Source organism: Gobio gobio (genome assembly GCF_949357685.1).
Source record: "Gobio gobio genome assembly, chromosome: 9".
In the NCBI taxonomy this organism is placed as follows: Eukaryota; Metazoa; Chordata; class Actinopteri; order Cypriniformes; family Gobionidae; genus Gobio; species Gobio gobio.
Genome location: NC_137115.1, coordinates 24023197 through 24037929, shown reverse-complemented (window position 1 = coordinate 24037929; position 14733 = coordinate 24023197). Strand labels below are relative to the sequence as shown.

Below are 14733 nucleotides of genomic sequence, written 5' to 3'. Positions count from 1 at the left end.
GCAAGCACGTAAATACTGTCTCTCTGCTTCTTTTGTGTGACAAGCGAGTGTCATAAGCGTAAAGAGCCGCAGCACCACCTTGTGTACCGGGAGCGCTATCTACTGAATGTGCACATTCACTCTGCGCATCACCAGTGAAAATCGCTTGGGTGTGACCACTCAAGACGCGCCGAAAAACGTCACAAAAAACGCTGGCGATAAGTGCACACGATATTCGTCCCAGTGTGTACAGCCTTTAATGCATCAGTGAATCAAGCCAGTAGGGCTGGGACAGTATGAATTTTTTCTTACCGCGGTTGAAAAGCAAGAAATTCCCGCGGTTCAGCGGTAAACCGCTTTAAACGGCTCCCACTCGACTTTCGCGCACAGCCACACACACACACACCAGCACAAGCAATTGAACATAATAAGGAACATGTTTATTTTACATTTATTTTTTCGCGTTTAGAACAGGAACAATTAGAACGGAAATGAAATGATATCTGAAAAAAAAGTGCTGGCAAAACGAAATATAGACTAGGCTATGGTTTACATCCCAGTCTTCATATTAATTTGCTGAGAGAGCAGATCAGATCACGACTGAGAGATCTGAAGATGGAACAGTATAAACAAAGACAAACAAACACATTTTTATTTATCGGTATTGATCAGTAATATATATTTATTTGTTTATTTATTTCCCATATTTTTACTTTACATATATTTTGTCGTCATCATCAAACAATCACTTAAACTATAACGACTTTCGCGCACACCCGCCCATATAATATAATATATTATTTATATTTATAGTATTTATATTCTTATATTACATATTTTTAAATATTCAGGCTATTAATTTACATTTACAATTTACATCTCGTGTGCGCTTTTGTCTCAGTGGTTAATGAAGAATAACGAAGGCTCAAGGCTATTTAATTTATTAATATATATATATATATATATATTTTTTTATATATATATATATATATATATATATATATATATATATATATATATATATATATATATATAATTTATATTTATGTTATTTTGTTAATTATTTATATTTATGTTATTTATATTACATAAATAATTTTTACATATTATATTATTATATTATATTAGACCTATTTTTACATATTTATATTAATTTATATATAGGCCTATATGCCTATCTCGTGTGCGCTTTTGTCTCAGTGGTGCTATTTAACGAAGGCTTAACACCGCTCGGCCTGCGGCAGTAACACCGCTCGGCGGTATAAATTAAATATATACTATTTAATTTAACAAAGCGTCGCTGCTCACACTACCGTGATTGTATATTACTTATTATTTATATTTATATTACATATTTTTACATATTCATATTAATTTATATATCTCGTGTGCGCTTTTGTCTCAGTGGTTCAAATATTTAACGAAGGCTATTTAATTTAACAAAGTGTCGCACACTACTATGCTTGTAAGCCTGCCAGACTGATATCTTTTTCGATTGCCTTTTAATGAAATTGGAATTTCAGAATCACATAGCCAACTTATATTTAATTGCCTACAATAGATTATTTATTGATTATATTGAATGAAATTTCGCAGGCCCAGCTTATTTGTAGTTAATCTTTCCCAAACAGAGTTGGAAGAGAGTTAAAACTTACCAGTACTAAGGAGTGCTGAGGCAGGTCCAGCTCAGTTTGTTCTTTCTGAAGCCGTTGTTTTTTTTTTTTTTTTGCCAGCTATGGGAGAAATCGGTCACCAGCGGTCGACGCAAACCCATTGCCCAGGCGGTGCGTTCTTTTTCTGCTTTCATGACTTCTATCTCCCTACCCGCTATTGTCGGCTGTGCAACCATTTGAGAGAATTGTGTTAAGCATGTGCAATTAAAAACTGAGGTCCTGCTTATGCGCCTGTATTTTATGATTTAGAAAAATTTAATTCAAATTATAGGCTAAAAGACATTACACAGGTACAAATGGAATGTTATAATGGAACATTGTGATCCTCAACTCGCGAAAGGTCGGATTTGCTCCATCTTTTGATTAAGTTTTGTTTAGAAAACCTTGAATCCATATAAGACACACATGTCATTAGACACAATCCGTGTCATTAGAATCAATGAATACATGGAATTAGACACAACGTGCACACATGTGCAGGCAAATGCTTGTTTGTTTTTTGCGGTGATGGCGGTGACGATCTCAGACCCGCGGTAGGCGTCACGTGACCGCGGTATTGCGGTAATGCGGTAACCTTCCAAGCCCTACAAGCCAGTGACTAAAACGATCGTTTCTTTTAGTAGAATGAAACAAATCCGTTTTTTAAGTGATTCAACTACAGAGAGCGATAAAAGAACACTCTTTATAATGTCCGGAGCTGTCAATCACATATCGCGAGTGTATCTGCACACTTGCCCAAACTGCCGTTATAATGAATGACGCTGTTATGGTGCGTTCACACCGGACGCGATTCGCGCGAGTGATTTACATGTTAAGTCAATGCAGAGACGCGAAATGGCATTCTGCGCGCGATTGAGGCGGCGAGATCGCTCAAGTTGAAAAATCTGAACTTTGGCGGATATTTCGCGCCGCGTTAACCAATCAGGAGCTTGCTCTAGTAGTGACAACAATGAGGAGAAAATCTGTATATTAATATCTGGTTCAGACAATATGATTATCACCAGGCCCGTCGCGACAAGGCAGGCAAACCAAGCAATTGCTTGGGGCCCCGAGCTGGCCTGGGGCCCCAAGACAACGACAGGTTAAGAATAAAATGAAACGACAAACTGTGTGAGCGCCCCTTTGATAGTCAATGCAGTGAAGTGCAATGACACTGTTATCGGGATCCCCCTTAAAGGGCCCCCTCTCAGTAGCAGCCAGCCAGCCAGCCAGCCAACCACGCGATCTCTGAAGCCGGCAAAATACAAAACCTCCTTGGATTTGAAGCGGAATTTTATGCTTCAGGAAGCCAGAAAAGAAAAAAGAGAAAGGAAGAGGAGGATAAGAAAAAACAAGATAGTGGTATGTGATAAATTGCACTGGATAAAATAGCTCTACTTGTCTTGTACAAAAATGGTGTAAGTTTGCAGCAGGTAGGCTAGGTTAGTTCACCCTAAAATGAAAATTCTGTCATTAATTACTTACCCTCATGTCGTTCGACACCCGTAAGACCTCCGTTCATCTTCACACACAAATTAAGATATTTTAGTTGAAATCAGTGAGTCGAATCATGATTCGGATCGCGTGTCAAACCGCCAAACTGCTGAAATTTGGCGATCCAAACTGCTGAATTGACTCACTGATTCATAACGCTTCGAAGCTTCATGATGCCGTGTTTTGAAATCGTCATCACTATATAAGTCGTTATTTAGGGTTTTTTTGTGCACAAAAACTATTCTCGTCACTCCATAAAGTTATTGTAGAACCACTGTAGTGAGATGGACTTTGTAACGACGTCTTTAGTACCTTTTAAGGGTCTTGAGAGTGAACCGTGCATTGTGCCAATGGAGGCCTTTCAGAGCCATCAGATTTACACTAAAATATCTTCATTTGTGTTCCGAAGATGAACGGAGGTCTGACGGGTGTCGAACGACATGAGGGTAAGTCATTAATGACAGAATTTTTTGTATTGGGGGGGCCTCCATGTCCATTTTGCTTGGGGCCCCCAAATTTCTTCAAACGGCCCTGATTATCACTGTGATAACATTAAATGACATGAAACACAACCCAGTCTCTTTTTGTTAAATGCAAGTTTAAGTATGATCAATAATACAAAAGTATAAGTAATGTATAACAAGCTATACATGAAATAAAGCAAACAATGCAGTCAAACATTCAAAGTCAGTGCTAGTAGGCTAACGTTACAACTGCAACGTACAGTTATAGCCTAAAAATATAAAGTAATGAAACTTATCTTTGCCCTCAGCCTAAATGATTTGCCAGGGAACAAATTATAGATCCATGAGACCAAAGATCGGCTGTTACAAGACGAATTATAGCTCGAGACACACCACAGAGACATCAGAGCCAGCGGCAGACGGCAGAAGGACTGGCCGAGGAAAGGTTGCCCTCGCCGGCTTTGATGAGCGCTGACCGCCGCTGTCTGCTGGAGCTCACATCTCCGAAAACGGCAGATAAAATGTTCAAATAGGCACTCTTTATATAAATAAACCACAGATTTGAGCTTTAAACAACTACATTATCGACTGAAAAAGTCTTAAAACTACGTTTTGCCACACATTAACAGTAGATTTTAACAAAAAAAAAGACATGTAAACACAGCCCATGTCAGCCATTTCTCAACGAGACGAGCTGCTGGCGGAAGCGCGTCTGTTGTGCAGTGAATGTCACGCGCGATTCGCGCGAGTAAACTCAAAATGTACATGCGTCCACCGGTGTGAACGCCACATTATACTTCCTCATAGCTCAATCAAAAAGTTTGAGAACGGTAAGATTTTTTAATGTTTTCACAGAAGTCTCTTCTGCTCACCAAGGCTGCATTTATGTTATTAAAAATACAAAAAAGCTGTAATATTGTAAGTTCTGTTGTGACTGTTCTCTATGTGAATAAATAGTAAAGTGTAGGCCTAATTTATTCCTGTGATCAAAGCTGAATTTATCATCATTACTCCAGTCTTCAGTGTCACATGATCCTTCACTAATCATTCTCATATGAGGATCTGACGATTAACAAACATTTATGATTAATATCAGTGTTGAACACAGTTGTGTAAAAAAATTATTTTAGGATTCTTTGATGAATAGAAAGTTCTAAAGAACAGCATTTATCTGAAATAAAAAGTAAAAAAATGATTGCTGAAGGATTATGTGACTCTAAAGTAAGGAGTAATGAAACTGAAATTACTTTGAATCACAGAAATGAATTGCATTTTAAAATATATTCAAATATAAAAGTAGTTATTTTAAATTGTAAAAAAACAAAAAAACAACACAATAATACTGTTTTTATTCTATTTTGGATCAAATAAATGCAGCCTTGGTGAGCAGAAAAGACATATTTAAAAAAAAATTATAAAATCTTTTACCGTCATTTTCAGAAATGTGCATTAAAAAAAATATATATATATAATTAGGATGCAACATTTACCATATCATTATGTTAGATGCACAATAGTCACACATTGCAATATAACAAACAAACTGCATGAATCTTGTTTGACAATACGACAAATAAACAGAACTTAAATATACAGATACAAACAGTGCTTTAAGTTTAGGTAGGCTACTGTTTGTTTTTCCCCGTTGTTGTTTGATTATTATTAACTACACAGACAGGAGGGGGTATAGGCTAGGCTATATTGGGTTGCTTTCACTTTAAGACCTACAACGCGAGCGTGACAGGCGGCAAACGCGTGCACAGAATCCACAGCCAGTCTGACATCGGTTCATGTGTCAGTAGTGATTGAGTTTGGGTTTTACATCGCTTTTTAAACTCTTTTTTTAGTCCTATCGGGCATATCATACTTTTATTTGGTCATTATGCGAGATGGCAGGTAAGAAAGATTCGCCTTCGCTTTCACGATCACGGAACTGGAAGAACTGTCAGCTGAAGAATAAAATCTGTTTGATGTGTCTGTGGTACAATCCGAAAGAGACTAGCGCCAATAACACGAAAGCTGATTGGCTGCAATACAAGATGCATGTTGGTCTCATTTATAGTTGTAATACAGCAAACTATAGTTGGACTAGCGAAAAAACGAACTACAACACACACACACACACACTCTAAAACGCTACGGGAGCATTTCAATGAACAAGAGGTAGCGTTACATGGACGTAGGAAAATTAAGACCCGTTTAAAATTATTTAAGACCTAGAACTCAATACTTCAGCGAATTTAAGACTTTTTAAGGCCTTAAAATTTTGATTTTGAATTTAAAGACATTTAAGACTTTTTAAGACCCCGCGGGTACCCTGTAACCGGCGTTGGGCTCACGTAGCCTAACTCTCTAATTCGAATTTGTAAGGTGGAAAATAATCAAAGATATTTGAAATAGAACAAAATCATCTGCTTTCCTGTTAGCAGCCATCATCGTGACCAAGAGATTTGAAATTGACTCAACCCCCTCCCCCCTTAACGCCATCAGAGGGGCCAGTTGGAGGTAGAAGGACAAAAGAATGGATGGCTGGCCAAATGGTTTTCACACCTTTGATACAATGGGGGAAGTTTCGTCTGATTGGTTACTTTCAAACGTCTTACGGTTTGGTCTGATAGGTCAGTTTTAAAAGAGTCATATTTGAGTTTGGTGACATCAGGGAAGAGGATAAAAGAGGATTTCAACTGTAGCTCGCGCTCTTTTGGATTCTCTGGCTTTCTCTAGAGAGAGCTGCTCTTTAGCGCTCTCTCTCTCTCTCTCTCTCTCACAGGTAACATTCTAGGCAGAGGCCTACCGAGTATAATTAAGGGTTTATGTTTACATCTATTTGAAACTATTTTAAGTGTAACCATAATTAGAATTTGTGTTTCCTTTTAAAAGAGATTTCTGCCTATTATGTAATTGACATTTTACATTTACTTGATTGTTAATAAATTGTTACATTTTTTATCCTTTCTGAATTAATCTGTAATTATCTCCAATGTGGAACGGTATAATTGCAACAAAGGGTTAAAACAGAACGATTAAATGTATGATTAACTATCAAATATAAATGATCAAACAACCAGTTGGCATTCTCTTCTAAATGCGACAACTATGATAAATGGAGTCAGATAAAGAATATCAGGGCTCCAGAGTGCGACTAAATGGTCGCATTTTGCGACTAAAATTTGAGTGTGCGCGACTGAATTTTGCATCCAGTCGCACATGTGCGACCAGTAAATTTGCCTGATGTCGGTACTGGAGAAATTAAGAAAATACACTTACTAATTATAATTGATAGACGTTATGTCTGGCAAATTCTATCTTTGCCAGCCGTTTCTATATGAGAGAATATTAAACCATTTGTCCGTGATGCATTTTTGCCATTCGCAATCCAGAAGAGAGAGAAAGCGAGCGAGCTCTCTCACGTGGAGCTACAGCGAACACAACACCACAGTCAGCTTGAGTGACGATGGCCAAGAACTAAACAAAAATTTAGTCTGCTTAAACTTTAGGGATGTGCTGTGATATTAATCTAATTTTATTTTCGATTTTGGCTTCCAAGAATTATAAAAAGATGGTATGAGGTAAAACTATTCCTATAGCCGTGTTCAGTCGAGCGCGAAATCCTTCCCTTCACAGCTGCGCTGTCATTTCTCCCTAAACCTAAACTATACGTCAGATTCAGTGATTGTTGTAAACTGCAGTCTCTACTGTTGCTAAACTGCAGGATGTGTTTGATAATAAAGAGCTATTAAATGCACAATAATCCGCGCAAGAGACGCTGTTTCCAACTTCAAGGCGGCGTGTGCTGTGAAATGGACTGACTTAATATTTTAGGCTTCATGTGCGCGTCTAAACCATCAAATAAACAACAAATAGCCGGTGTCAAAATGACCGGATTGGAGAGTAGTTATTTTAACAGTTTATATCTTAAATGGTCGTAAATAGTTTGGAGAAATAAGAGAATACGATATTATTAGTATAACATTTGATCTGTCTTAAAGGGGCAGCGTCTAATAAACCTGCTGACGATTGAGCCATTAATTCGAATAGAACAAAAGGCAAATAGAAAATATTCACATCTCTTCAATTAATAACTTTAGCTTTTATAAGCATTAATCTATCAATTTATACAGTGAAAACTATGCAGTGTTATTTTACATTTCATTACTTTATTAGATTTCTTTGTAGGTTTGTTCTTTACTGTAATATTAATGTTAGCAGACCTTCCGAATGCCTGCACATTGGTCCATTTACAAATAGATATTTTATATTTTTGCTATAGATAGTTTCTTTTGCTATAGATATTTTACTTTTCAGATTATAAAGCCATGTTAATTATGTTCTTAATTATGTTTTTTTTTATATAAAAAAAATATATAAAGTATAATAAAAAGAATAAGAATACTGTTAAAGTACCGGATCGATAAGCAGTATCGGTAAGAGTAGTAATACCATTAAAACCTTAACAATACCGATCCCTATTAGTAATACAGTGGAAATTAGTAGATTTGGTTAGCATGTTGATTTACGGTGTGGTGTGCGCCCCTAAAATTTCTGGTTGTGCCCCTAAAATTTTCAGTTGTGCTTCCTAGTGAAAAAAGTTAGTCTGGAGCCCTGAATATTATAATCAAATCCATTTTTCCAGCTGAAACACTGAACGCGCGTGCAGCCTTCACAGCGTTTCGCTACCGATCCTTGGAGCAAATTCATACGGTCTTACAAATCCAAATGTTTCCATATTTGCGGTGCTCGCACTGAACAGCACACTCTATGGCCTCCATCGCCAAGAGGGACTACACTTCCAACACCCGGCCCTGCTCGGGGTCCACCATAGTGCACTGCACACCTTAGAACTTCAGTGTTCGAAACCCGAACTGAATTCTGTACCCTTTTTCTACCGTGTAGAGTGCCCAAAGATATATTTTTGGTAGAAGTTTCCATGCTTCTATATAATTCACTAGGGGATCAGTCTCTCGAGAATGAACTCGGGTATTTCGCAAGTACTGAGTTTGGTGCCCTGAAGTGGTTTACCGACAGGGAACGACCAAACATGATTTTCTAAAATCGACTTCTGGGGACATAGCGATTTGCGTTGTCTGAAAACCGATGTGCCCCGATGCGCACAAGGTGGCGGGGAAACAAAATAGATTTCCTGAGGGATCTGTGGAGGTGCGTGATGCTGCCGCTCCCCCTCAATTTTAAATTCTAGCAACTGCCTCGTCAGAACATGCCATATAGTACCCGGGTCTTCTTCTTTTTGTTTGTGGACATGATGTAATTACGCAAACGCGAATTACCTCAAACTGACATTTCCCACAAAATTGGACTTTGACAGCTCAAATTATAAATAATTTTTATAAGCTTAATGTTGCAAATCGGGGTAAGGTAGGGAGGCAGTTTTGAACACTGATGTCTTATGTACTTGCTCAATAACTGATTTTTGTTATTTGTTTAAACCAAAAAAAAATTACATACTGCAGCTTTAAATAAAAAAAATTTAATATAGAAATATGGAATGATTTATTTTGAAAATAATACAGCTAATAGGTAGCGGCAAGTCACTGCCTTTGTCAATAGCCCCTTTTACACATACAATGTGTACAATTTTCTAATATGCGAAGTTGTAACATTACCAGTAAATTACAGTTATCTGCCATGAGTGAACAACGCATAAGATTACCAGTATGACCATGTACAAGGTGAATATTACATTTGCATTTGGGGAAAACAGCACTCTTGCTTGTGCGTTATTGCAAACACAGGACCACATAAAATGAATTTTGGGTGCATTTTTGGCCCTACTCCTGATTTTCCCAATTTAATTTTCTGCTAAGAAACAACAGCAGCCCATGTTAACCAGTTTCATCTTGTAAACCTAAATACACAAAAACACAATGTTCAATCTCTGCTGTGTATCCATCACACAACTCAAGCTTGCTCTGTTAAAAAGCATGGAAAGCAACCGCATTTGCAAAACATAATGGTTGTGCAGTAGAGATGCATTTTGGGAGTTTTATTCTGACTGTAGATTCATGTATTCATGAGCTTTGATTAGGTCACTCGTACTGGTGTGACCAAATATTTTCTCACAGTCGCAAAAAATGCAACTGAAATGGTTGCACTGTAGAGCCCTGATCAAAGGGCCTATCATAGATAAAAACATTTAATCATGCATATCAAATGAAGCAGAGTTCACCTAGTATCTGTTGAGTGTGCTCTATATAGCACACATAAATGTTTGGAGGATGCTCCAATGCTTATTGCTTACCTTCACTGTCAAACGTCCGCTGGGTTGGGAGGCCTTTCTTCCGCTCCACATTCTGCAGAAAGCACAAGCGATTATTTAGTTGGGCTTGACAAATGAGATTTTGACATTGTTTATCCTTTTGATCTTTCATTCAACAAAAAAAATAAATCACAAAAATCTAACCTTTCATTGAAATAAAACAAGTGAAAGTATGGGGGAAATCACATTATTAAACAAATGTTTTTCTCTAATACATGTTGGCTACAATTATTGGCACCCCTAGAATACTACACCCACGAAACTAGGCAATAATATTCAAATATTGCTCTTTCTTAAAATTAAAAAAAAAAAAAAAAACACAACAAATATTGTTTGCAAATGCAATTAAGTGGAAAAGCCAATAAACACGCTATGAGCATGAGATGCAGAAGGAATCTGAATTCACATTCACAACTTGTGGCCACCTGTTCTGACCCTTTCCCATTCGGTCTTCATAAAAGGGACGAACTGGTGGTTTTATTGAGCTGTTAGGTCCACTATCACAGTATGCTGTCATTGTTCACAATGCCACAAATTATGAAGGATGGACTTAAGTAATGCAAGCCTATTCAATATTCAGTAATGCAATCTTTGACTTCTTTGATCATAAATATGACCTTTGTCTTTGACCTAGTGCTGTCTGACAAGGTTAATTTGAGGGCAGTAGTCACAGACCTAAATACACATACACAAATACACAAACAGTAAATCAATATAAAAAGGTTAAATGGGCAATATTAAAATTATAAACTATTTTGTCTTAATCAATAAAAAACTAAACGCTAAAATCAATTGTTTTAAATGTAATATGTTATCGTATCATCACACTTGATGTTTTATTAAAAAAGTTCAGAAGGAACTTTCAAATTTCCTATCCAATCAGCACGAGAGAAGGCCTACATAGCCGACTCACCTATGTTCCTCAACAATTTTCTGCATTCCTCTACCAGCCCGACTCCTCACTCAACTGGTTGCTATCCTAGCCAGGGATACTGGGGGAATACTCTGGGCAAATTCAGAGCTCGGAGCCGTCAACTCGGACAGCATGCAAAATACACAAACTCTTAACTCTATTTGTTTATTTGTAAGTGTAAAACTTGGAATAATTGTAATGTGACGACCGGGTGCAGATATCTAAATCAGAGAAAGTCATAGGTTCAGGTTGGTGGAGGGTGGATGATTTATTTTTAACAGCGGATTTGGGTCAAGTTAGAGCTAATCCGTGCATCTCTATTGTGTATAAATAAACACACTCTCTCCTTCATTGAGGAGTGGAAAAAAAAATACCGCTATAATTACAAAACAATACACAGATTAGGATTTCCAAAAGTTTCGGGATGCATCCACATTATGACCACAACATAAGAACACGTTTGTGTAATTTTTACAATATTTAGTGTTCAACTCACTTTGCTCTTGGATGGACACAGGTTAGACTGTCTCTCTTCAGCGACTCCTTTTAGCGCAGGCTGGGACAGGCGTTTGGCCTTTGGGTCTAATGATGCAATGTCTACATCTACAACACTGACCATTGCCCGGCGATACGATTTGGAGCGCTGGCCTCTTGTCAGTAGTCCTGCATTCTCATCTCCATCCAGCTCATCATCCTTACTGGTGGAAAAAGAAGGAGTCTCAAACATGCTTCTTGGTCGGAAGGAACCTTTACCAGAGTCCATAAACTTTTGCTTACTGAAGCGTGTGTCGGACACCAGACCCCTGGGGATGATCTGCTGGGTGCCCATCTTCTGCGCTGCAGGACTGTGGGTGCTCAGTGTTATTGGGGAAGGGAGCTGCTTGCCCTCCGAGCCCTGAGATGACCCTGAACTCTGCCGCTGCAACAGGATGCCAGTGGGGGAGGGGCTGCAGGGTGTTGGGGGGTCTGAAGGAAGGCTAAGGTTGGAGGAGATGGAGGGGATGCTGGAGGTGGAACTGTGAAGCGGGGAGCTGCGGTAGCCGATGGGAGACCCAAAGACATCCTGCGATTGGCGTGAAAGCATTGAATTTTGAGGTGATATGTTTGAGGTGATAACTTTTGGTGAAACTGTGTCTGGTGGTGGAGATGCATCCCCAAAAACAATTTGATCCCTTTGGGAGGTGAGGGTGAACTGACTGGAGAGACGTTTGAGGGGCTCTGTTATATCATGCCAAACACTGAGTCCATTCCCATTCTTGGCGGGCAACAATGGTGTTTTAGGGGAAGGAGTAGCCTCTGCATTCTTATCATCCGATTTAGTTAAGTTTGACAGAGAGAACCGGCCGTTAGATAAATATCCAATACTGATGCTCCGAACCACCCTAGTCTTCCTAGTGGGTTTGTTGATAGTGTGTTTCAGCACTGTAGTGTTTGACGCAGCGGTGCTGATCTTCTCAGCCGGCTGGGTGAGAGTGAACATGCACTTATCATCCACAGGAAAGTCTGTCATAAGAACTCCATCTATTTGGTAACTGTGAGGTCTAGACTTGGGCTTCTTGTCATTTTCGCTCCGTCTTTTCCAGAGAGGAGTGATATTGTTGTTGGAGAGATCCACTTCGTTGCCAAGATCCATACTGAGTCCACTCATATCACTCAGCAATCATTCTGACCCTTATCTGAACCAAAAGAGAGAGGGCAAAGCTGCATGAGTGGAAGTTGAACTGTGCCCTGAAAGTTACTGATTAATGGCAACCTAAAGAGATGGTTCAATCAAATAAATAAATAAATAATTAGATGAATGAATGAAAAATAAAAATGCATTTATTAACTCTCATATCGTTCCAAACCTGTATGACTTTCTTGCTTAAACTTTTAACAAACTTATATTTTACCATCTTAGTTACCATTCACTTTCATTGTATATTGGGAAAAGACGCATATGAAACTGAAACTGTCAACTGTAACTGAAGCTGTCAATCTCTAAATTCGGCCTTTCACAGACGAAATATAGTCATACAGTTCGGGAAAAAATGATGACAATATTTTCACTTATGGGTGAAATATCCCTTTGAATTGTGCGCTTAATGGGTGTGCGGCTCAAATCCACGATTAAACACTTTTAACAAGTTTTAACTACGGTAAATATTACAAACATTTGTAAGTCTTGTGATTGATTGATTGATTGATTGATTGATAAGGCTAGTCTGTACACAAGATTAATCTCGCTTGTTAATAACCCTGTAGTGCACAAAAACAACACGTTGCTCGCGCGAAAACTTCACAAGATTTATTAAAAAAAAGAAATGCAGCATACCTCTGTGTGTGAAGATTAACTAACGTATAACCCTGTTCTCTACTCTTGTTTTTCCAGCCCGTTTGAACTATCATTCCATTGTGGCCGTAAAAAAAAATAAAATGTGCTCTAAACTCCAGAAAGTCTGCGTTGTTTATCTGTCGTCACAAAGTGCGTCGTGCGTTTTTGCAGTCGTGTGTGTTGTCAGATTAAGACTGTAGTAGCGCAGTAAGTGAAGGTTGACCAGGGAGGGCACAAGAGTTCCCAAGTTCACGTGACGTCATGTGCTCGAGGATTGAACTGGGGGAGGGGGGGGGAGTGATCAAACAAATAGAGATCATCCCAAAATGTGGCGTCGTGCATAACGGTGAATATGTAGCGCCACCATGTGGTGTTTAGCTATTTTTGCAATGTGTTCAAAGATTTAGGGTGTATGGCAGGCGGAGCTAACACATAAAACTATGTTTTGAATATCCATACTATTTAAGATATTTGTAATGACATCAGATATCGCTCGCTGTTTTAGTAGCTATGGCAAGCCGTTTTATCATATAAAACTATGGTTTGACTATCCTATAGTTAGTTTTACATGGACTGTTACAATTGAATTTTGACGAGTCATAAATAATTATAATTTAACTAAATACATTTCTCTAAATACATTTTGACTCCCTTCCAAAACTCCATTTAAGAGATCAGTAATGATTGACACGTCACACATACACAATGGTATGGAATATGGAAGGCTGTTTCAGCATAAAAACGTTCCAGCGTTACTCGTCGTAATTATATTTTTACTAGTAACAATTCAATTAAAGAGCTCTACAATTCAATTATTACTAGTAACAATTACAATTAGAGAGCTCTATAATTCAATTATTACTAGTAACAATTATGATTAGAGAGCTCTCTAATTCAGTTTTTACTAGTAACAATTCCAATACAGAGCTCTCTAATTCAATTATTACTAGCAACAATTCCAATTACAGAGCTCTCTAATTAAATTCTTACTAGTAACAATTCTAATTAGAGAGACGTGCAAGACTGGCAAAGAAAACTGAACGTTGCGACACACCCAAGTATTAATATATTTAAGTGAAAAAAGATAGGTAGTCAAGTAAAACATTATATAAATTATAAAATATTTTTTTACGGCTTACCATTACATAGCCTACATATTGTTGGGCAAGCCTATATACAATTACACAAAAGTTTTAAAGATTTATTAAAATAAAATTGTAGATATGGGGTAGATATAGGTTTTCATGATGATGCATCAGCCAATGTGTTATTGGAAATAAATAGAAATATTTGCTAATTTAGTTGTTATAGCACAAAAAGTCAAATAATAAAAGAGGGGTAAGGTGCTCCCTACCTGGGGTTTTAAAAATAACAATAACATAATGCTACTTGGTTCCCTCTGTGTTAATTCTGGGGTCTAATTTTATCGTTTAACTTCAAAACAAAAACTATGACTTTTACTCCACAATTCTAAAAACAATTGTGTCCACAAAAAAATTAAAACATAAAAAGATTTGGGGTCATCTTACCCAATAACACTGACCAGTAGCGGGTCCTGACCTTAAATTTTGGTGGGGGAAATTCTGGGTCTTACCACTATTTATGATAAACGGTTTGTATTATATTCTTATTGACAATGCAAG

General features: G+C 37.8%; 1 protein-coding gene across 2 annotated transcripts in view; it reads right to left on the bottom strand.

The window, feature by feature from the left end:
- Positions 1-13341, bottom strand: part of LOC307131323 (rho guanine nucleotide exchange factor 26-like) — a 138740-nt gene extending 125399 nt beyond the window's left edge. The window contains exons 1-3 of one of the 2 annotated variants that reach the window (XM_079824912.1): positions 13091-13341; positions 11273-12529; positions 9846-9897 (exon numbers count right to left, since the gene is read on the bottom strand). In XM_079824912.1, coding sequence (XP_079681038.1) covers positions 9846-9897; positions 11273-12424 — 1204 coding nt within the window. In that variant the 5' untranslated portion in view covers positions 12425-12529; positions 13091-13341. The remainder of the gene's footprint in view (positions 1-9845; positions 9898-11272; positions 12530-13090) is intronic. The other variant, XM_079824911.1, reaches the window with a different exon arrangement.
- Positions 13342-14733: the final 1392 nt, after the last annotated feature.